Source organism: Malus sylvestris, chromosome 2 (assembly GCF_916048215.2).
Source record: "Malus sylvestris chromosome 2, drMalSylv7.2, whole genome shotgun sequence".
Classification (NCBI taxonomy): domain Eukaryota; kingdom Viridiplantae; phylum Streptophyta; class Magnoliopsida; order Rosales; family Rosaceae; genus Malus; species Malus sylvestris.
Window position 1 is genome coordinate 6,845,864 of NC_062261.1, and position 24,541 is coordinate 6,870,404.

The following is a 24,541-nucleotide window of genomic DNA, read 5'->3' on the forward strand; positions in this document are numbered from 1 at the left end:
CATACTAAAAACATAGGGAACAAACATATAATGAGTGTGCACCAAGTATTCAACAAGTCTCTTCCAATTTATTAAAAAAATAAATGCAAAATAAAAGTTATTTATCTTCTATCTAAGTAAGAGTTGTGACATAGACAGGTGCTTAGGCAAGTCTAGATGAGCTAGAATGGCGCCTTGCCTGCCTAGGCACCCTTTCTTAGTTTTCAAAAGCCTAGAAAATTAGGTGTCGTTTCTTAATTTTCAAACGCCTAAAAATAAATTGGAATTGTGACCAGCCGCTTAACGCCTAAACAACATTAGTGGTGATTTTTAGAACACTACTTATAAAACATAACACAAGTAATAGTTCTTTTCTACACACCATAAAAACAACTACAAACTTGGGCTTCATCCCAATAAAAGTAATGTATGAGGCTAAAAAGTGGCCACATCACAAAAACACTAGAAGCTCTAAAACCAGTGTTGAAAGAAATATTGCATTACAAAGGGTTATGATTTTCACACTCATGATTTATCCTCCTGCGCTTCTTTTATTTCTCATGTCCCTTATTCTTCGTTGACTTTTATTATATCCCAAAAAATAAAGTGCAAAAAACTATATATCCTACTGCATGTTATGGCTAATCCTCAGTGAGATTTAACTAAAATTTTCATTATCTTAGTGTAGATACTATCATTTGTTTAAAAAAAAAAAACAAAAAAAAAAAACTCATCCTGCTACAAATTCTAATTGTTGAAACTTGAAAGTCCTAATTTCCCAATATAACAAAAACAAAGTGTGTCCAGCCATCCATAAGCCCAAAAATACCCAATGATATTCACCCAAAAAAAATACCCAATGATAATTTAAAACCTGGAAGCCCAATAATGAAGCAAATTAAAGTCCTACTCAACATGCTCATTCAAAAAAAAAAAAACATGCTCGTTCAAAAAAGGGAAATTTTATTTGAACTCACATAACTTCTTTCTACACTTAACTTAAATTTTAAATGTTAATTATCTTTTTTATCATATTGTATAATTACAATCAAATACAATATAAAATTAATAATAAAACTTAAATTTATCAATAAACTCACACCCTATAATTAAACCCACCATCATTCCTTATTTATTCTATGTTCATTCCGGCTAAAACCCTAATAGCTCTTATAGAAAAAAACAAGTTTTTTTTTTATCGATAGATGGTGATTTTGAAGTTTTGAATACTCCTAAGGTATAAATCAATTTGTGAAAAAAAAAAATCGTTTGATTTCAATTTTTTAGAGTTTAGAAAATGAGTATTTGGGTTTCATTTTTTTCGTCAATCCAGGTTGCGCATAGTTTGATAAACTTTCTATGGGAAATAGTGCAGATGTTACAAAAGATGTTGCAGACACCAAATTTACTTGATACGAAATCCTATCTGCAACAATCGCAGTGAAAGTATTAAGAATTTGTTGCAGACACCAAATTTCTTGGTTACTAAACCCTTTCTATGGAAGGTTGAAGTATTAATAATTTGTTTGGCATATTAGAAAGAAAAAATTGTTTCTTTGGCATTACAATTTGTTGCCATATTAGTTTGTCCTCCCATATTAAGCAACCATTAGTTACCATGCTATCATTGACCTTTCATGAATAAGTTGATAGCCCGTGAAAATTGAGGGGCATTTGCTTTACTAGGAAGATTATACAAAAAAGATTAAATAAGATGCACACATAGGAGATGCCATAGTCTTGTAAAAGAGCTCCGGTTGGAAATTTGAAACTTAACAAAAAAATCAAATAAGATGCAGTGAAGCAATTGATAGAAAAATTTCAGAAAGAAATTTTAAAAAGCTTAGCCACTAGCTAAAAGCTTAAGAGGAGACAAAGGGCTAAAAGCTCTGTTTCAAAGAGCTCAAGGTGGGAGGGGAGACAAAGGACCCAAAATATTTTTTATTTCAAGTTTCTTTGAATACACAACCTTTGAAGCATCTTCTTCTGCTCAAGAAAATCTATTATTCCTACATGCAAATAAAATCAAGGGTACATGAATACCAAGAAAACAAGAAATTGAAAAGTGTTAGGTATATGGAAGATTCATAAACAAGTAGAAGCTTCACCAAATTAATTAATTTTGGATTTTATTTTTTAAATGGGTGTAAAGATAAATTACATTTTTAATTGGATTTGGGAGGGTAATTTAGGTAATAATTTTGGGTTTAAAGAGATATTAATTCTTTAATTAAAAATAATAAGGGTTTGAAGAGTAAATTTGGTGTAGAAAGATGTTATATGGGTTCAAATAAAATTTCCCTTCAAAAAAATTCTTTTAGCCGTGTGTAATAATGATATATTTATCACACAAAAAAAAATAGAGCTTTAATAAAAAGGGCTTGGATGAAGATTATTTTAACAAAAAACCTACCTAAAATATTGTTTAACAAAAAACTCTTTAAATTTAACCATAAGGGCTGACACGCCTCAATCTTGATGTCCGAGGAACATCGGGATGGCCACGTGTTGGCTAACACCCGAGGGTGACGCAAACCATTTAATGAATGCATATGCTGAGAACATGTGAAACATGCATCTAAATTTCGCACATAAATATCAATGTAATAATTAAATACAAGCTACTAAAATAATATAATAATATTCAATTGCCAACAATGACATGTTCAGAGCATACAACTAATCCAGAATACAAGCAGAAGATAAAATAGAGAGGTGATATTACAATAGATGTCAAAGCAGAGAGGATGATATGATATCACTGGTAAGAGAATGCCTTGTAGCTCATATCGTACGCCTCGTTCCTATGTCCTGAGGGGGCGCAAAACAAACATGAGTGGACCAAGTTGATATATACATATAATACTGAAACAGTTATCAACATACTAACCCCCCAAGTTTTATGAAAACTCGGTAGCATAATATGTAATAGATTTTCCGAAAATCCTAGCATGCCATAAAACTTTTCAGAAAACATATGTCGTGTATAGTGTGCTAACTAGTGCTATCAGTATTGCCCGAAGGCACATAGAACTCTTCCTTCAGAACAGTTCCTTCACAAGTATCAATCGCCCATAGGCTCCTACATCACCCATCTGAAGACATATATAGTGACCACTAGATAGGCACAAAACATTTAATATAATCTTTCCAACACAAATGCGTATATCTCAAAACCACTTCGTAGTTTATAGTCATCCATCGTATATACTACAAAGAGTGTAAAAACATGTTCATAAATAGTATATAGTCATCCATCATATATACTACAAAGAACATAAGTTCGATAAAGTTTGGTATTCCAAAATATTCTCAGTAAGCATGATAATCATAAAGTGTGAATCTAATTTACTCATAAAACGTAACCATTAAATCATGATTTTTATGTATGCATTTCTACTATTAAAACATACATTTTAGAATGGGTCCACTCACAGATACTCCGTCGTCGATAATTGCACCTAAGCACATAAATGGTCCAATTAATAAAACTCTACTCAAATGATTGAATTTCAGAAAACGAACATAAAAAAACGGATCCAGGACGTCAAAATTAGCCTAGGGGAGGTCCCAACCGAAACCCAAAAAAGTCAACAAAAATTCAACGTTGACGGGTCAACGGTCAAATGGTCAGATCAGGTCAACTGGGTCGGATCACGGACCGGGTCAAACGGGCATGGGGTTTGGGCTTGGGTTCGATGGGCCTGGGCTTCACAACTAGGCCGAGTTCTATGGCCCAGAGGCCTGGGTTTAATGGGTTAAGTTTGGAGTCCAACGGGCTGAATGCCCGAGTTCAAACGGTGGTCTGAGGGTTCTAAAGGGCTTGGGTCTTGGGGGGCCTAAGGCTCGAGTCCTAAATGGCCCAAAGGCCTAAGTGACATAGGGTTTGGGGTTTAGGCTAAAAGGGTTGGGCCCATTAGAAGAGAAAGCTGGAATCTGATCGAAAAATTCCCCCGATTTCGATTAGGGGTTGAAACTCAACCAAAAATGATCATTCTAAAGCCAAATTGAAGATAAAATAGTAGAGATCCGAGTTGTACCAAGATGAGGTTGTGTCGAGGTTGGGATTAGCTAGAAAATTGCCTGCAATTTATGGTCTCTTGCTGGAAAATTGAAAACTGCTTCCCTGAGCTATTTTCGTGCTCAAACCTTCACCAAAACCATTTTCCATTTAATAATTAAGAAGTCTAGACTACGAGGGAAAGAGATTGAAGGGTGATTTCGACTTACCTTTGTCGGAAGAGCTTGCACCGTGACTGCAACGGTGTAGGGAATGAGAAAGGGAGAGTTGGGTGTTTGGTCAAGGTCGAGGGTCGTCGTCACTGCCAACAAATGGTGATGATGGTGTATGTGTGGGTGGTTGTATGTCGCCAGGAAGGGAAAAAGAAAAGGGTCCGCGAGAGAGAGATCTATAAGAAGGAGAGATGAGAGTGAGAGTTGAAAGAGAAAGAGTGTGTGTTGACTCGGGGGGGGGGGGGGGGGGGGGGGGGGGGGGAGAAAGAGAGAAGGAGATGGGGTGTTGCCACATGACAGGCAGAAAAAGGAAGAGAAGTTATAAAAATGATAACAAGCATCTAAAAAGGGATGGGAAATCTGGATAGGGTAGAAGGATAAGGGGGCGAATTCGTAACTTCATTATTTTCGTTAAAACGAAATTACATATTTTGGGACGGGGTTTAACAAGGACAAAAGCCCTAAATTATACACAGGCTGAGTTACAAGGCCCAACACGCTCGAATGTAACTTTCCATAATTGAAAAAGAGAAGAATAAAAGTTTCTCTCTCTTCACTCTCATATTTAATTTTTTATTAAATTGTTTTCCAATGAAATTGGAACATCTAGCATCCCTACATGTTTTAAGAAATTATGTGGTGCCCCACCTCTCACCCTTTATGCGTCACATCATTTAGCTCTCTCTTTAAAAAAAAAATACATACATACATACATACATACATACATACATACATACATATATATATATATATATAGTTGTTCAAATGCTTTTTACATCATATGTTTTACACTTTCATTTTGTTTTAAATTTACAATAAATTCATATGATTTCTATAACATATTTCTTAAAGTACTATGGAGTTGTAATTATTTAAATTTTCATTTCATTCTATCAAATTCACCAAAGTACTAAAAATAAATAATAAATTTACTTATATTTGCCTAGACTTCCATTCGACTAGCACCTAACATCTTTTAGAACCATGAGAAACAGTGTGTGTTATTCAGTTTTGATCATTAAGTGATGACATGACAAATATAAAACTTACATGTGTTTATGATGTGGGAAAAAAATTTAATTAAATATTAAAAAACCATTTTAAAAATAAAACTAAATTAAAAGTTATAAGGGACCCGCCCACCCACCTTCTTCTCCAAGGAAAGATGCAATTTTTTATTGTGACGGGAACATGGGTGGTACACTACATGTTTTTATGTAAGTGGTGAAATTGTTTATTTTTTAAGTTATTAACTTTTTAACACACATATCCTACCATTTGTATAATGACACGTGGTGTACCACTTCGTGTGCCGGTCACACTAAAAAATCTCTCCAAGAAGAGAGATGGCGTCCATCAAACTTTCATTACAATTTCAGAAATTGCAGAGGGCAAATGAGGTTTCTATCTCATCTTTTCTCGGTCTTTCTCTCCGCAGGGAGCGCATCCTCTATCTCATCTTCTCTCGATCTCTCTCTCCACGGGAAGCACATCCTCTATCTCATCTTCTCTCGATCTCTCTCTTTCCGGGAGCGCCGCTTCAATTCCACCATGAGTAACAATGAAATGTAAAGCTTAACAAAAAAATCAACTTTTGTCATTTTTATATGAATGGAGGATATGCAGCAGAGGTAGGAAAAATCAACTTTTGTCTTTTTTATTTTATTTTTATTTTTATTTTTTGGAGAATACTTTTGTACTTTTTATATGAACGAAGGAAATGCAACAGAAGTAGGAGGAGGGAGGGACGACGTGTTGTGTTGCTGTCAGGGGTAAAATTGGAAATTCAATCTTTGGGTCATTTTAATTGGACTGATTTAGAGTTAGGCTTTGTCATAACCATTAAATAAGTACATGATTTTTTGTTAATATTCAAAGTTTTGAAACTTTTTTCATTAGTTTTCCTAAAAAGAAAAAGTTCGTTTAGACGTGTCTAATATTCTATGAGATTGGGAACCTAATTCTTCATTTTGGTCTTTACAATAAAAATTGATAGAAGTGGTTATTGAGCTTTTCAACTGTAACTTATTTTGGTCATTTCGTAAAAAATTTGTCAGTATCCTCGTTAATCAGATGAGTTGGTTTAACCAAAATATCCTTTAAACGGTAATCACGTGATCGTTCAGTGACTATTTAATGAGAATATTAATAATTTTTTTTTTTCACGGAATAACCAAAATAAAGAGATATACCAAACCACTATTTTAGCCAAAAGCCTTCAGAAAACTCCAAACTCCGACCATTCGCAAATTTGCATAACTCGTGGATTGGATTAGCCGGAAGCCGAGTAGAATTCAGACGCGCACGCCTCTTAATTTCCCCGAAGCTGCTTCCACTATCCCCAGAAACCACCTAATTAAATTAACAAAAATTGAAAAAATCAAGTTATAAAACCTAGCTCACACCATAACTGGAAACTCATAGATCATCATGGTATGCTTTTTCTTTTAACTCTTTTTTATTTCCAAAAGCATTCGCAGAATCACAAACACGATTTGTTTTTTGTATATTTTTACCAGATATTTCCTTTAAACTTTTGGGTCGTTTTCTTGTTAAATTTAGCATTGATAGTACTTTTGAGAGAAAAAAATGGGGAGGGATAAAAGCATAGACAAAGTCACCAAGCAGCATAACCAGCGGCGACGGAGACACAAGGAGAAGGAAAGCGGTCATAGCGGCCGCCGCCGTGGCAACAGCGGCTGTCGTCCTACCAACTGTTGGTGTCTTAAAGAAATCCTTCTTGTCATCTTGGTTTTGTTTCGTCTTTATGTTTGGCATCTGATTTTTGACAGTGCATCGTACCGGGACACATGAGGGTGGTGACAAAATGTTTTGTACATCGATGGTTGGGAAGGGTGGGTGGATGCCTGGATGGAGCTCCATGCACCTTAATTTTATAACAATATTCCTTTAACTTCAACATATACAATTTATAAATAAGAACAAAATGTGTTGAAAGACTTAATTAAGTTGTAATTAAGTTGGTTAGAGCTTGTGTTTTCTCATCTACGTATTAAAGTTTAAATATTTCTCCTTATATTTGAGATGAATTTAGCGTTAAACATCACTTGTATCAAAAATAAATAAGATGGATTGAATATAGTACAGTTTATTTTCATAAATACGAATATAAAAGTGTAGCAAATCCCAGCAATACTGGATTTTTCTTGGATATAAAAGTGTTTTTTGTTATTATTTATTATTTTTCTTGTTTTTACGATGATCCTTGTGTTTTTTCTTCTATTTATTCATATCGTTGTTGATCAAAGAAAAATTAGAAGAATATTAATTTTGTATTTTTGTGAAGAAATAGAGAAAAACAAAAGGATTAGCTTGTCCAACTATGTTTGATCAAACGTTCCAATAATTTGGTGTAAGGTCAAACAAGTTAGCAGCATGGGTGCATATATTTACTCACTAACCTATTTATTACTGTATGGTGAATTTTAATTTTGATATTTGTGCCTATTTACTATACAGATCTTGAAATTTAAACTCATCTATCGATGATAAATATGATGTTGAACAAAAATATTATGGTCGAATTCAAGTTGAAAGGGACTTGAATGAGAAACGAAATTTAAAGTGCATAAGCTAAAGTTTGATAACACTAGGCAATACAAGTGAACTGGTCTATAAGTCATAGATGAATGCTTTATGGTCAAAATTGACCAATTTTTATGAGAATCATTTGCGCGGATTTTTTAATGTAACAATCACTGTAAATGTGTCGTTATTAAGTCAAGTGTTATAATGTGTTGACGAAAACTTTATGTTTGACTTGGAGTATATGATACTGATAAATAAATAGACATTTAACATGAACGAAGGAATAATACTACATGACATGGAGGAATAATCATAAGGTTTAGATGATCAAACTAAAAAGTTTCCGAGACCAAAAATAAAGGTTAAAGTGCAATATCTCGTGCTGTATTGTTTCTGGTACTTATTTTTTGGATTGTACACTCTTCCTTATGCAGCAAGAAACACTTTTATCTTTGATTGTGAGGGTTTCGGATAGAAAAATCATTTATTGATATGTATTCTGACCTAGTTTAACCCATGAACCCAATCCAATTGTCTTATCCCTTCTCACTATTGCAATATTAGCTTTAGGTGGCGGATAATAGTGGCGGATATTAGAAATATTTTGTCGGATAAATTATATCCGACACATCATTTAATTAGTGACGGATATTAGAAAAATATTGTCGGTTATATCCGACATAAAATCCTGGCGGATATTTAGTGACGGATATCAAAAAAATCATGTCGGTTATAACCAACAGTATTTTTGAATTTAAAAAAAAAATATTTTTGACATATTCTAACGGTTTTTAAGTTCATGGTGGCGGTTATAACCGACGGAATTTGACTATTTTATTATTTTACTTTCTAGCGGTTATTATTTTAGTATTATGACGGTTATAACCGACAGAAATGAAAATTTTATTATTTAACTTCATGTTCATCCATAAGAAGATTGGCAGTCTTAAGATCCCTGTGGATTATATTATTTTGGTGCAAATAGTTCATTCCCTTGGAGACTACAATTGCTACTTTGAGTAGAGTTGGAAGCTTAAACACTGTGCTTATGCAGAAAATCGTATACACTTCCTTTGGACATAAATTCTGATAAGCAGGAACATGAGCATCAAAAGGTGGTCATCAGTGAATTCAAATCGCATTAAATTAAAATTCGTAAGTGTTGACAATCAATATATCACTATTCTCTTCAATTGTAACCAATTAGACGTGGTATAACAAAGATGAAAGTACGGCACCCATCCATAGAAATCATGACTACTCAAGAAATAAGATACTTGTGCACATGAGAATCATTAGTGTATATATATATATATTCTCTCAGATAAACCTGTCACAATGCATAGGTTTGGAGGTCGTGTACATGCTCCTATAAATTGCACAACATTCTTGTGCCGAATCTTCCTGCCAAATGTCATGATATCAAGAAGTTTACAACGCTGCATGGAAAATGACAACCGTCATCAACAAGTATAAGTAGGTATATGGATGCACCTCAATATATAAACTTCCTGTGAAAAATCCTTGAGCATCTCTGCATTGACACGCTCAGAATGCGTATCGCATCAAAACGTTTCGTATATTGGATCGTTGAAAAACGTTTCGTAGAATGCGTATCGTATCAAAACGGTAGATTAAACCAACATTTAGAGTTAATGTTATACTTCTCCATCAAGTATAAAATAAGATTTTGTGGTATTCAATAGTGTAAATATTTTAAATTGAAGATCAAATTTGTTCAATGCATTGTTATAGGGTCGAGGAGTGTAGGTGTAAAAAATCATCAAAATCGGAGCTAAAATAACCGTTAAATTGTGATTTTTCGTTTATAACCGTCGAAAACTTTTGTTTTGTTACCTAATCTCTAAATGTTTGTTTTTTGTGATTTTTTACGTATGTGATCTTGGAGTGTGTACAAACAAGTTTGACGGTTAGATCATTGAAAACAGTTTCATAGAATGTGTATCGCGTCAAAACGGTAGATTAAATAAACACTTAAGAGTTAATGTTACACTTCCATTAAGTATAAAATAAGATTTTTGTGGTATCCACTAGTGTAAATATTTTAAATTGAAGATCGAATTTGTTCAATGCATTCTTATAGGGTCGAGGAGTGTAAATGTAAAAAATCATCAAAATCGGAGTTAAAATAACCGTTAAATTGTGATTTTTCATTTATAACCGTTGAAATTTTTTGTTCCGTTACCTAATATCTGAATGTTTGTTTTTTGTGATTTTTTATGTGATCTCGGAGTGTGTACAAATAAGTTTGACGGTTGGATCGTTGAAAAAAGTTTCGTATAATGCATATTGCGTCAAAACGGTAGATTAAACAAACACTTGGAGTTAATATTATACTTCCAATAAGAATAAAATAGGATTTTGTGGTATCCACTAGTGTAAATATTTTAAATTGAAGATTGAATTCGTTCATTGCATTATTATAGGATCGAGGAGTGTAGTTGTAAAAAAATCATCAAAATCGAAGCTAAAATAACCGTTAAATTGTGATTTTTCGTTTATAACCGTCGAAAACTTTTGTTCCGTTACCTAATCTCTGAATGTTTTTTTTTTTGTGATTTTTTACGTATGCGATCTTGTAGTATCTACAAACAAGTTTGATGGTTAGATCATTGAAACTAGTTTCGTAGAATGCATATCTCTGTTAAATTTGCCTAAATTTTGAAGTGCGAAAAGTAATTTGTGTTAAATTTTTATTTATGTTTTTCAAGTATTGATTAGACAATATTTAGTTTATGTGATAACATTTTCATTGTACAATTATCTTTTTGTTTCTTTATTGCATATTTTACATGAGTTATTATCTATTAAACCAAGCAATTATTTATTTAATTTTTAAGAACGTATTCTATTTAAATACTTATTATTTATTTATTTATAAAACCAAACAATTATTATTTTATTTTTTAAAATCGTAAAAAAATTTTGTAGGGGAATTTAGAATTTTGGGAGGGAATTTTGGAGGGATTTTTGCGGCCATTTTTTTTCTGTCCGTTTATATTTTAAAAAAATGTTTTTGTCGGTTTTAACCGACAGTAACGAAATTTTTTCAACATAATACCCCTCCATCTCTTCTTGCGCCGGTGCCTTCTCTCTTCCCCCCTTCCTTCCCCCTTTTCTCCTCCCTGCATTTCCTTCTCTTCCCTTCTCTCCTCATTTCCTTCTCCCTTCCCCCTTCCTTCCCCCTTTTCTCCCCTCCCTTCCTTTTGCCAGGTTCAACACTTGCAGTTTATTGGGTTACAACCATGAAATCGTCAGATACAGATGCATCAACATACAGTTTGGAGCATAAGATGTTGGACCAAGGAGTGCAGGTACAAATTTCACCTTTTAACATTTTAAGAGATTATTTTGGACGTCTTCTTTTGCAGTCTAGTTGTTGTCTTTGTTCTACGTAGTTATTTTTGTTATCTCAATATTTCATGATTTGGAAGCAATATGTTGTCCAACTGTACTATATTGGCCACTTGCTAAGGAAACTATGCTAAGTAAATCTAGCTTCCTATCTGATTTGATCTATACTATGGCCTTGTCTGGCTTGGTCTTCTCTGTGTGTCATTTCCTGTTTCTGATAGGTTAGATTTCTTTGTAACTTCTCCATGTTTCTAATACTACTTCTATACATCTCCAGGTCCTCTCTGAAAATGGCCAAGAAACTGTAAATACAGCTCTCAAAGCTGATTTGGTTGTATTGAACATCGCAGTTTCTGGGAAATGGTTGGAGGTTGTTCTTCGGGAAAATGTTCCCCGTGTTCTCGCAAAAGTGTTGTGGTGGATTCATGAAATGTGTGGCCATTACTTCAAATTGGATTATGTTAAGCACCTCCCACTTGTTGCAGGTTCTATGATAGATCTCCATTATCATAGATCTCATCAAATGCAGTGAATGCAGGAGATATGGAAAATGCAAAAAGTGCAGTGAATATGGAAAATGCAGAAAGTGGTTGTTTATTTATTTTTTATTATTAATATCATTTCTGTCGGTTTTATCCGACAAGAATGCTTTTATTTATTCTTATTAATACATTTTCTGTCGGTTAAATTCAACAGAAATGTTGTCGGTTTTTGTATTTTATGTTGGTTTTAGCCGACAGAAATACTGTTATTTATTCCTTATTGATATATTCTCTGTCGGTTATAACTGACACAATTTCTGTCGGTTTTAGAGTACTGTCGGAAAATTCATTTCCTAACACATGCAATTATGTCGCTTATTATATCTGTCATTGCATCCATTTTCTGTCGGATTTTGCTTAAAATCCGACGGTAATATACGTTTTTTGTCTGTTTTTGGACCGACAGCTATAGATAATTTTGTAGTAGTGTCTTATTCTTAATAATTGTCTGAACTGTGAATTATCTTCTGACCCATGTTGGCCTTGTTTACACTAGAGTGCATTTTTGCTCACTACCATTAAGTTAAATGGTGGTGCTACTCATCAACTCATAGATTGTAGTTAAGTTTAAATTAAAATTTGACCAATAAATAAATTAAAGCGTTTTTATCGCAAATAGTCTCTGAAATTGATCCTCACCATTAAGAAGGTCTCTGAAATTAAAAATCAATCAATATAGTCCCTGAAAATAGGTGTCGCAAATCAATGTGGTCTTTCCATCACAACTCTGTTAACAATTAAGTTAAGTGATGATGTGGCACATAAATGGGCCCCACAAGATTTACAGGTTTTTACCACAAATGGTTCCTGAAATTGACCTACACCATCAAGATGGTCCCTAAAATTGACCCACACCATCAAGATGGTCTCCAAAATTGAAAATCGATCAATGTAGTCCTTGAAAGTAGGTGTCGCAAATCAATATGACAATTCCGGCACAATTCTGTAAAAAAATTTGTTATGTCCTGATGTGGGTTTAATAATTAATTAAAAACGCTGTCGAAATACCATTTTGCACAATGAAATTTTTTTTTCTTATAGTAGGGCTTACTCTAAAGAGAGATCCATTCCATAAATTCTTAAAGGCACAAGACTTAACCAAGGCCTAAAAGGGGGTGTGGAAATAGTTTTCAACCAACAATAGATACACCTCAGTTATAACCTCATTATCTCAAGGCAGACATCATCATTCTTTGCATCACTAGACCACCAGGGAAGCACTGAACAAGTTAAGGTTATGAGGATGTTGATCGCCTAAATGTCAACGGTGATGTCCCAGAAGTCTTTGCCAATAGCCAAGTCGTCACCAAATGTGATCTCGATCCAGGTTTAACTCGGTGAAGGGCATCGAAATGTGTATACTGAGATTTTTTTTGGAGAACAAATAACGAATGAGGTAGAGAAATGTGGACTGGGATCAGAGGTGATTGTAGGACTGGTTTTTGGGTTGACAATTTTTTTATTAACTATTAAATTATTAATCCTATTTGTAATTTTTTTTATAAATTTAATTAGACTTGTGTGACTCATTTATGTGTCACATCATCACATAACAGAATTTTTGACAGAATTGTGATGGAAAAACTACATTGATTTGAGACACTTACTTGCAGGACTACATTGATCAATTTTCAATTTCAGGGATCATTTTGATGTCGGATGTCAATTTATGGGACCATTTTGATGTCGCGGGTCAACTTCAATGACAATTTGTGAGAAAAAAAATGAATTTGTGGCATATTTATGTGCCACATCAACACTTAACAAAAAATTTAACAGAATTATGATAAAATGACCACATTAATTGGCAACACCTATTTTTAGGGACTACATTGATTAATTTTCAATTTCAGAGACCATCTTGATGGTAAGGGTTAATTTCATAGACCATTTGTGATTAAAAAAAACCCTAAATTAAATGAAACTCATCTAATCAAAATCAATGAAGTGATGGGCGTCACCACCACCGGCAAAAATATTTCCGGTGTACTAGGGTTTCTCTCTTTAATGAAAGCTTATATGACGGTAAAAAATGTACTTCCCTTAGACCAGTAGGTAGTTTGTTTTGAGCCTCATAGAAAATCAGGGCATCCCTTTCTACAATATAACAACAATTGGGCTAAAACCCATCAATAATACTGGGCCTGGAGTGTAGCAAACTGAGGAGTAGCCCAAGCCTATTTACGTAATTCTGTGTTTTTTCTTTTCTTGTTTTTTTTTTTTGGTTCGAAAAGATAAATTTCACTGCAAAGAAAGTAGGGCAATGCTATTAACACGGTTTTTTTTTTTTTACTTTTCACATATTTTTGTTAATTTTTGTCCATTAATCTTTCTTAACTCAGTCAATTTGACAACTTAAAATCCAACGGCTTTCATTCAGCTTTATCTAAATTTTGCCTTTTTGGATATCAAGCGGATTTTGAGGTGGTTGAATTATGCTATTTGGCAATAGAAATGAAAGAATGAGAATGATAAGAACCTTGTTACTCAGACCTTTTTGTTGCTTAATAATCAAAACCGTTTTAAGTTCACAGTCAGCTGTAAAGATTAACTCAGCGGAAGATTAAATGAAAAATTATAAATTATTTAATCATTCAATTAATTTTGTCAAAATTTCAGCGTTTATATGTGAAACATTATTTGTCTATTTATTAGATAACTTTGTCAACATCACTAGTAATCAAATACGAAAGTTGACCACCTGGTTAAGGAAGTCCTAAAACTCGAAGAAAATGATTTTCCACATTCATTTTCTCTTTTTATATATACTATGTCATGTATTTCAAATTTTCAATTATTTGACTATTTTGTGTTTCTATCGACAAAAAATAAACAAAAATATGCTGAGCCGAAAATTAGAGTGCGAAAGTAGCTTTTGAGACCTAGATATTCAATAGGGATTGTTGTTAAAATATGGAACATAAAAAATTGTACAAATAAAGAGCGAAAAATCTGAAATACTTTGACGATTGACAGCAGCTGCTTTCCAACTACCGATGCTTTTGTTGGCTGGAAGTCTGAGACCGAGAGCACAAGGAAGAAACAGAGCATCTCTGCATGTGCTTACTCCCACAAGCAGCCAACAGAGAAAGTAAGAAACACCAACCGAACTTTCTCATTTGTATTTCTTCACATTTCACACTCTTTTCTTTTCTATTTTTTTTTTTTTTTAAATTTTGCACACAAGCTTTGAGAAGGCACAACTAAAGAGGGATATGATTGTGTTTATTTTAATAATAATTACATTTTGGAATGCTTACTCCTCTAAACACTTGAAGCCATCAATATTTTAACTTCTTGTTTACTCGAATCTTTTCTTTTTCTTCACCAGTCAACCCAACAACATATGACGGGAGTTGTTTTTAGCACTTTAAACTAATTATTTTGTTTATAAAGTATTATTGTATGAGGTTAAAGATAGGTGATCTTACAAGTTTTCAAGCAAGGTTTGCTTAACTCTCCAATGTGAAACAATATTTCACGAGAAATGTTATAGAGACTTTCTCAAAAAATGAGACTCTCCATGGACTATTTGCCATTTTATGTTTTTTGGCACAATCTCAGTGCCAAAAAACATTGTGCCAAAAGTACGAGGTGGTGGAGAGTAGAGTCTCACTTTGAGAGAATCTCCTTAACATCTCTCTTCTTTCATATCCTAACAAATCACAGTGTGGCAATTTTGAAAATAGAGTATAGATGATTAGAAATTCGAGACTTACACATTTTCTTGTTTCTTTAGCACCAGATGTCATATGAGCGAATATACAACTCGATGTGTAGACAATTACACGATGCGTAAGTAAACTTGAACATAATTGTTACACTATTTTACAAATTTGTTAATCGGTTGAGACATACACGATCTGCAAGTAAACTCGAACATAGCTAATTGCAACCACATACATAAAATACCATCAACATTGGGCAAGGAACTTCATGAAATTTGACCAAGGCATGATGGGCCCAGAAAAACATTGGAAAAAATTATGAAATATAGCTTAAAGATTTACATTTTCTCAACTGCAAATGGATTCTACTATATGCGAAATTTTGTATTGACAGAAACACGATTCGGTACGTCAAACGTCATATTATATAAGTAGTTGGAATTTCTTTTTAAGAATTCAATAACTTATATTTTGCCACTTGGTATACCGAATAGTAGTCTCGACACATTACCATATCCACTAGCTAGAGAAAAGCATTATTCTTGCATAGAGTATAGCAGAAAATTGATGGTAGTGCATAATGTTTGTTGCTTAGCGTACCCTGATAACCTTACGTAAGGCAGAGTTTGGTTTTTTTGGGAGTGATAGTGGAAAAGTTGACAGATAAGTCACCATTACTGTCATTCTACAGAACCGTACATGAGATTTTCACTTCATACGGCTCCTCGTTCAATTCTTTTGAAGTCATTGGATCATTTTCCTCATTCGAGAATCTCTTCCCTTCTTCCACTCCATTCCAAAGAGTAAGTAACTAGGACCAATTTAGTCACGTTTTCATTCATTTGGAATCTGGGATCTTCTACTTCATAATTTTTTTCCCTTTTTTTTTTCCTTCCATCATTCCTTAAGTCCTATAAGTTTGTTCTTATAGAATCTGACCTATTTTATCATTGAGCGAAAAGTACGTAATAAATCAAATTGATTTTTCGATCAAAAGTAATATGTGAAATCTTTGATTTTTTCCTCTTTCTCTATCCCTATTCCTTAGGTATAACGTTTGAATCAATAGAGAAATTAAATAATTGTGTGACAATTGACATGCGCAATTGTACATCATGTGTAGTGGAAATTGGACCTCGTAGCCACTCATAGTGCTGGATGCCTTTAACTATTTGTCACTTAAAAGCTTCACAAGCTTTATAGGACATCCAATTTATTTACTTTTTTCATTCATATAATGGGCAGCCTTTGTTTACTTTATATGTATAAAGGTTCCACTTTGGAATTAAAAAGATAATGTGTACCCTTAAATTGCTGTACTGCCACTAAGAAGTGAATTGAGATTATTTCCAGATTTTTTTGTATGAAGCTGACGGATTATAAAATTTGAACTACTCATTTTAAATTATGTGGTCCTCATTAATTTATTCTACTGATCCACCTCACACAAATAAAGGTCTCGATCTTTTATTGTCTCTATTCAACAACTTAGATCTTTGAATCTTTAGGTTCCAAGCATGTAAATCTGAAGAAAATCTCGACTGTTAAAAAGTAGTAGACCCTCACTCTCAAAAAATAAAAATAAACATTAAGATTTTTACAAATCCCACCAGATATTTAGCACTATATTGAAGTGGGGAAAAGTTGTAGCTCCACCTCCACACAGTGAGTTTGCGAAAATGTGTATGAGAGTTGTTGCACAAAGAGGTGTTGGGGGTGGACCTCTTCGTATCCAATATTGCTCTCTACCTACAACATAAAATATAGTTCCCTCCCCCAATTTCATAATCCCCTAATCTTATTTCTCTCATCCTGCAACATGTATCTCTTCATCTTATCTATCTCCTCATACCATATGTCGTATGAGGAGGGAGATAAGAAAATGTAGTAAAAAAAGTCGGGGCAAGAAAGTTTCTATCCTACAACACAACAATAAAAGAACAAAATAAGCGAAAGACTTGTTTGGTGCTTAAGATAGAATCAAATGAGTAAAAAAGTCACAGCTTATTAAAATAAGAAATGAATGTAAAAGTGAAAGATTGAATCTCGATGTTTTGTTGGGATTCGAAGAGACAAGTTCATTTATCAGTAATTCATCTTCTACTATCAACTTGAATATAAATGAATCTCAACGTTTTGTTGGGATTCAAAGAGACAAGTTCATTTATCAGTAATTCATCTTCTACTATCAACTTGAACAAAAATTCCGTCATTTCTTCAATTACCAATCCAATCATATGTCCCCATAAAAAATAAAAAAAAAATAAATTGGAAAACTCCATTGGCCTGACATCCATGTGAGTTGCCTCATTTGTGGTTCACTTGGTGCTCTGCTGATGTGAGAAGCCAACCTAAATTAGAAACGATGAGGGTAGTGCGAGAGGCCCACAGCTGCCTATCATGGCTCCATCACGGTAGGCTCCATGTCTATGGTGATATTCTCTCCCAGATCTGGAAACGATTAACAGAACATAAGTTACATAACATATAAAGTGGCGGGCTGTACCTACCTATACTCATATTATTCCAAGCTGCCAATTCTGTTGAGATACAGCACTCCGATATATATATTGCACTAGATCAATGAATAATTGAAGAGTAAACTGCCGATTTACCCCCTGAACTATCACCCAACTTTCGATTTCCCCCCTGAACTTTTTAATTGGAAAATTAAGGACTTAAACTAATTTTTTGGGCCGATTTCCCCCCTACCGTTAGTTTTTAATAGATTTTATCCAAATTAACGTTAACTCTTATCATGTGCAAACCACGTAACTCTCATTTGTGAACAAAAACGTTACTTCACTATACATTCAAACACAAAAGCTATAGAATCACACATATTTGCATAGGTTTATATTATAGAAATATAAGGTTTTCAATTATTTTAAATAATGAAACGACCGAACGACCCACACATGTTGTGCACATGCTTCCATTTAACAGAAATTTGGATGGAATGAATGAAAAATTAACATCAGGGGCAAATCGGCAAAAAAATTAGTTTAAGTCCTTAATTTTCCAATTGAAAAGTTCATGATAAAATCGAAAGTTAGATAACAGTTCAGATGGCAAATCGGCAGTTTACTCAATAATTGAATATGCGGTTAAGGATATAAGTGAATCCTTACTATGCATCAGTGCATAGGAAAAAAGACCCCTTAACTTAATTTAGACCATTTACTTAATTTTTGTATGATTCAAATGCTACCAACTTCTGTATATGCAATTGCCCTCACTTCGACTATTGTTAGATATAAAGTTCTCCAACGTTTCTCTGATATTGTCGACGAGCATGGATGTCACGTACAAGATGCTTGAAAAAATGTTTCAAATAGTCTTAGGCATGGAGGGGTTACCAATATAATCGAAAGAATTATCAAAAGTGTGACACAAATTAGGTAAAATAATTAAACTAGGCACATGCATATGATAGTAATGAAAGGAAAAGATGATGGTGTATTGATGTTGAGGTTGTTTCTTGGACTCAAAGGAGATGATGAAAGATCAAGTCGGCGACATAATTGGGAACGAAAAGAGGGCGCGTGGAGGATAGTATGATAATTGGGAAGCGAAAAGAGTGAGAGAAAACTGCTGAAAAGCAGCGCGGGCGTGCGTAATTTATGCACTTTTCACGTTGGGGATCCTTCTATTAGCGCCATCTGCGGGAGATCTTTTATAGGGTCCGATGATACATTACGTGTCACTTTATAAGTTAGAGGAATGTTTTATATTTTAAGTTGTTTAATTTTTCAAATAAGTATCTCACAACTTGTTTAATTACAGATAATGTCTCGCCTTGTGTTCTGAGTATTCGGTTCACATTCTTCTTTTTGCTACTCCATTAATTAAAATCCTATTCATTTTTAATTTTTGATCAAGATCCTTGGATATTAATAACATCATTAATTATTTGAATAATAAAATATTTTTATTTTTAAATATATTCTTTTAGTGTGAAAAATGTTACAATTAGTATATTTATATTTATGGCTAAATTTTTTATCATATATTTATATTTTTAGTTTGTACCTATTTTTAATTTGTACCAATTTTTTTTTCATTTTTAATTTGTACCGATATATTAATTTCTTTTTTTGCCCATATTTTTTAAAGTTTTATTTGTGTTTGTACCCATGTGTATACATTTACGTGACATTGTATATTTAATCAATTATAAAAAAAATTACATATGGTATATTTATGTTTTATGCCTAAACTTTGTATCATATATTTATATTTTTAGTTTGTACCCAATTCTAATTTGCAACATTTTTTTAAATTTGTAGTATTTTCTTTTTAGTTTTATTTTGTACACATGTATTAATTTCTTTTAGCGCCTATATTTTTTTAAAATACATTTGTACTCATAATTTTTTAATCTTTTATCCATACCCTAATTTATTTATAATGTACCCATTCTTCTTTATTAATATGTACCACTTTGTTATCTGTGAAATGTACCAATTTTTTTTGTAAAATGTAACAATTTTTTTAACACTATGGATACATTCTTTTTCCATTTATATATCTTATTTTTACATAGTTTTTAAGGAAAACTAATGAAAAGGGTTTGAAAACTTTGAGTTTTAACGATAAGCACAAAATAAAAGGTAAAGTGAATAGTACCAGGATTGACTTTTTAGTGTAAATATGTGGTTTTTCGTTAAAGTGAACAGTACCGGAAACTTTTCGTTAAAGTTCCCCAGTTTTTATCCATTTATTCAATCAAAATGTTTGAATTTTTTTATTGTAACCATTTCTAATAGTATTATAATAAGGAATTTTAAATTTATAGAATTATAAATCTCATAAAATATCAAACAATTAATGTCAAAACTATAAAACTATAAATATATATTGTAATATAATGAGGTGTACAAAGTCAAGGAACTTTGATCAAACTTTAAATATCATTAAGATTTTAATCAAAGAATGTTAAGAATTAAAGATCGTATCCAAAATATTCTTTAAAAAAATCTCTCTTTCTCGAAAGTATGACAGTGAGGCAGTCATGTGTTCACACTTTATTTTGTATGTGGATAAGATTCTATTTCTGTCAGTTCTCCTCCTCTTCACTCTCATCATCTCTCTCTTTTTTTTTCTTCTTTTTTTCTTGTCTTTATTTTTTTTATAAAGAAGTCAACTTTCGCTTGGCTTGATCGTGGCTATTCGAATAATTGCAAGTTGGAACAAGCACGGTTGTTTTTCAACGTTTCCATTTTGATGTACATACGTGATAGAAACATGCATCTACTTACCTGCTTTACTTGAATACAAACCTACATCTTGAAACCGTGTGTTTCTAACATCAAGCACAATGTAGAAATATTCTCATTCTAACATTGTCAATTAGACTCTCTTTCTATCCTAAGAAACACTAAGGTAAGTGTGGTAATCAAATTTCACCGCCCTATAAGGGGGAACCAGATCCCCTCCTGAGCAAATTACACAAGCCGTTGAAATTTGATCCAACAACTGTAATTATTATAACTTTTAGATGGGTCCCTTGTTTATAGCCGTTGGATTAAATTTCAATGGTCCGGATCCTTTGCTCAGGAGGCTCAGCCTCCTAAGCTTAGGAAGGGATCCGGTTCCCTACAAAGTAATTACCTGTGAACGGGCAAGGGTGTGTTTGACGAGATTACCCTCTCACTTACATGTGGGAAACATCCACATGTTAAGCAAAGATAGCCAAGACGTCTGCTTGGACACGTATGTCGATGTCTGAATATAACTAGATCACACTCGTAATAAATTAAACGAGATAATTATATGCCATACCTAATTATGTCATGATTATTAAGAGATGCTTAGATATAATCGACTAGTTAATTTGATAAGCGAAATAGCGAGTCTCAAACCTACCAATCATAACACATCCCATGCATCAACCCTAAAAAGATAACCGGTTGAGGATGTGCATAAGAACGAGGATTCTTTGTCTTCCTAATCTATCTTCCTTTCCCTCCCCTCCAACTTTTTTTTTTCCAAACAAACAATATTATCTACACTAAAGGGGAAGAGGTGGGCTTAATCTCACAATGAGCTACCAATAAATCAGTTCAAATTCATCTTTGGCAAGAATCGAACATAAGATCTCCCTTACAAGTGAAGATAAATATCACTAGACCATAGTATAATGATTCCCTCCCCTCCTACTTAAATAATTATGATTAAACCACGTCGATATCTTATATTAATTTTTTTATAAAAACGATAAGACAAAAAATAATATACGAGAGAATTCTGCTCCCCCAAGAGAAGATCAAAGGTTACCTTTGATCAAAGAACATGGAAGCCTAACTGCCACGTATTATAATGAAAATTGAGAGATCCAACCACCCTTCACACTTACGTTTCCCATTTGAAGTTGAGAATGGCTGGGAAACCCATTCCCGGTCAAAAAAAGGGCGAATAAGACAACCAAAAAATGTAGCCGTTACTTTTCCTTTGCCACTGTTGAACGCTGCTGTGCTTTTTAGTCTTTTCCTATCTCCATTAGTCAAATAAACGACAAAATTATTTTGCATGACTCAATTTCTCGAACCTCGTGCCACCCGAAATTACGACTTTACCCTTGTCTTTTGCTTTGTTTTACTGCTTAGACATTTTTGATGACTCATCGATGGGTAAACTCTTAATTAAGCAATCTAATTAAGAAGAAATTAAAAAACCTATTCGTTTATTGATCTTGTTGAAAACCTTGCTCAATGCCGACATTATTCAATAGGAAATATCATATCACTGAGTTAATTCTGTAAATTGCTGTCAAATGGGAGGACAGATGTTGAAGCGAGGATGCAGGCGGAGAGTGAGGGTGAGCGGAGGCTTTGCGGGCTTAAGCAGATCTGCACTCCATATCACTCGATTCTCGTACAATTGTTTGTGGACAACTGTTTTTTTATTTTTGGTCTCGGAGTTCTCTTCTTATTTTGAAAAAGAGATCAGTTGATACTTTCGTTATAGCAGATCATCTTTTCGATAGTCAGAAAAATTTACAAAAACATTTCAGCATTCTTTGGCCACCTCGTGCGATTCATTAGCTCTAGAAATTGAACCTAGAACATGCTGTGTCAAATACAAGCACGAAATTCGGCATCAACCATTGGATCATCCGTGATGGTAAATTAAAGTAGTGTAAACAAAATCAAAGAGTGTTTGCCAAAAAAAAAAAAAAAAAACAAAAAAACAAAATCAAAGAGTTTCTCTTTTACGCCTCCATTGTAAACAAAATCAAAGAGTTTCTTTTTTTAGCCTCTTTTGGTCACCTCATGCGATTCACTAACGCAAAGAATTGAACCCAGGACATGCTGTATGAAATATGTGTCTGAAATTCATCATCAACTACTAGGCCACCTTGTAATGATAAATTAAAGTAATGTAAACAAAATCAAAGAGTTTCTCTTTTACGCCTCCAAAGTGACAAAATTTTGGTTCTGACACTAAAAACTAGGAAAGAAAACACTCACACACAATTAAAAAAACTCTCACACAGAGAAAAAGCCCTCACGCGGTTGAACTTGACAACATTATTCATAAGTTGTTAGTAATTAAAATTAAGAAAAACTAATGAAAATGATTTGAAAACTTTAAGTTTTAACGATAATGACAAAATAAATGATAAAGTAAATAGTACCATGATTGATTTTTTAGTATAAAAATATGATTTTTCGTTGAAGTAAACAATACTAAAAACTTTTCGTTAAAGTTCCTTTAAAATTAAGAAAACAATTGATGCTTGAGCATGGACCCTACCAAGTGACCGGCTTCCAGCTCTCATCCGTAGTGTCCTCATGCGTCAATTTGATCCATAGACAAATTAACCCTATAGTCAAACAATTTTGTTCCTTTCGCTAAAGTGAAAGATCTACAACACGCCCGTGAATGCTTTTACAATAATTGCATTTCGTTTTAATCTATTTAATCCTCTTTTTATTGAACAAGAGACGGATTTGTGATATTACTTTTTTACTCAATTTTTTACATACATTTTTCTGAGGTCCAATCGGTAATATATTTTAATAATCTGAATTGTTTATCTTTTATATTATCATTCATAGATCATTTTTGTAAAAAAATTACAAATCCAAGACCACTTAGGCATTATTTATAGGCAACAAAATGGATGTGTACAATTCTACATAAAACCCTAAACAATTAATCTAACGATTATATAATTTCAGACTTGTTGAAATATACTATAAAATAGACCCATAAAAACATGTGTAAAAATTTGTGTAAAGAAAACGATGCCATGGATCAGGCCCCTATTTTTATACAGAGATCTGATTGTTTACAAAATACAGTCTTTCCACCATCTTTCTTTTTATTGGTAGAAACCAAGGTAAAGATTGAAATTAATATCTAATTATAAAGTGAATACTATAAAGAAAGTTCCATGAACATGCCTAGGATTAGAAATATAAAACGGGTTGTTTTATTAACATCCAATATATTGTTGAATACACCCAACATACTAATACATCCCATATTTGCTTTTTTAATTAAAATTTATCTTAATACACCTCACATTACTTCCAATAATATCATCACACACTATACTCTAAACATAAACTCCACATTTTGTATAGACAATCCACATTGTTTTGTGCATATTTCAAACAATTATCCTAGATATGGCGATCATCTTGGGTTTCACATGCACAGTGGAGCTCCTCGTCCCTTTCCCAGGCAATACGAGCAACCGTCGCTTTCATACTTTTCTGGACATTATGCATAAAATAATCCTGATCCATATGGGCTTTACCCACGTAATGGATTGTTTCACCATCCCACTTTCCTTTGCTTCTATTGCTATGACAAACACCTACGGGGTTCAGAGCAATACGAGATGGTCAAGTGACCTTAATCCCCAAATGGGAAGCTTTGTTCATTTCCATCCAGATAGGGTGGTGTTAACCGGTGGTGGTTGGCCATGTCTTCCATTTTCTGACGGTGTTCCATTTGTATGTTTAATTAGATCAAAATTATCATTGCATATTAGAACTTATAAGTTATTTAAAGTGTATGGTGTATTCAACATTGTTTGGGGTGCTAATAAAAAAAACCATATAAAACACTGAATTTCAACGCAAATATAATTAACAAATACCAAACCTCACCTTAATCACATAGAATCCAGCTTTAGGGCTGGTTTGGTGTTGCTGTACTTTGAAAAAAATTACTTCTGCT

General features: G+C 33.2%; 1 protein-coding gene and 2 long non-coding RNA genes across 3 annotated transcripts; 1 reads left to right on the forward strand and 2 right to left on the reverse strand.

Moving 5' to 3' along the window:
• Positions 1–2,575: 2,575 nt before the first annotated feature.
• Positions 2,576–4,495, reverse strand: LOC126607093 (uncharacterized). Its single transcript, XR_007617495.1, has 4 exons — positions 4,210–4,495; positions 4,020–4,128; positions 3,393–3,440; positions 2,576–2,790 (listed from the first exon to the last, which is right to left on the reverse strand). It is a non-coding gene; the product is annotated as an uncharacterized LOC126607093 (long non-coding RNA).
• A 4,306-nt stretch (positions 4,496–8,801) lies between these two features.
• Positions 8,802–9,310, reverse strand: LOC126607112 (uncharacterized). Its single transcript, XR_007617498.1, has 3 exons — positions 9,256–9,310; positions 9,092–9,165; positions 8,802–8,847 (listed from the first exon to the last, which is right to left on the reverse strand). It is a non-coding gene; the product is annotated as an uncharacterized LOC126607112 (long non-coding RNA).
• Positions 9,311–10,887: 1,577 nt separating this feature from the next.
• Positions 10,888–11,837, forward strand: LOC126607085 (uncharacterized). The gene is made up of 2 exons (XM_050274527.1): positions 10,888–11,096; positions 11,414–11,837. Exons 1-2 carry the CDS (start codon positions 11,028–11,030, stop codon positions 11,666–11,668), a joined length of 324 nt encoding a protein of 107 aa, XP_050130484.1. The 5' UTR covers positions 10,888–11,027; the 3' UTR covers positions 11,669–11,837.
• Positions 11,838–24,541: the final 12,704 nt, after the last annotated feature.

Excerpts from the sequence above, each read along its gene's own strand:
- LOC126607085 (XM_050274527.1), top strand. The coding sequence starts at position 11,028 with ATGAAATCGTCAGATACAGATGCATCAACATACAGTTTGGAGCATAAG. Across the intron at positions 11,097-11,413 it reads TGTTGGACCAAGGAGTGCAG|GTCCTCTCTGAAAATGGCCA; the intron begins GTACAAATTTCA and ends ATACATCTCCAG.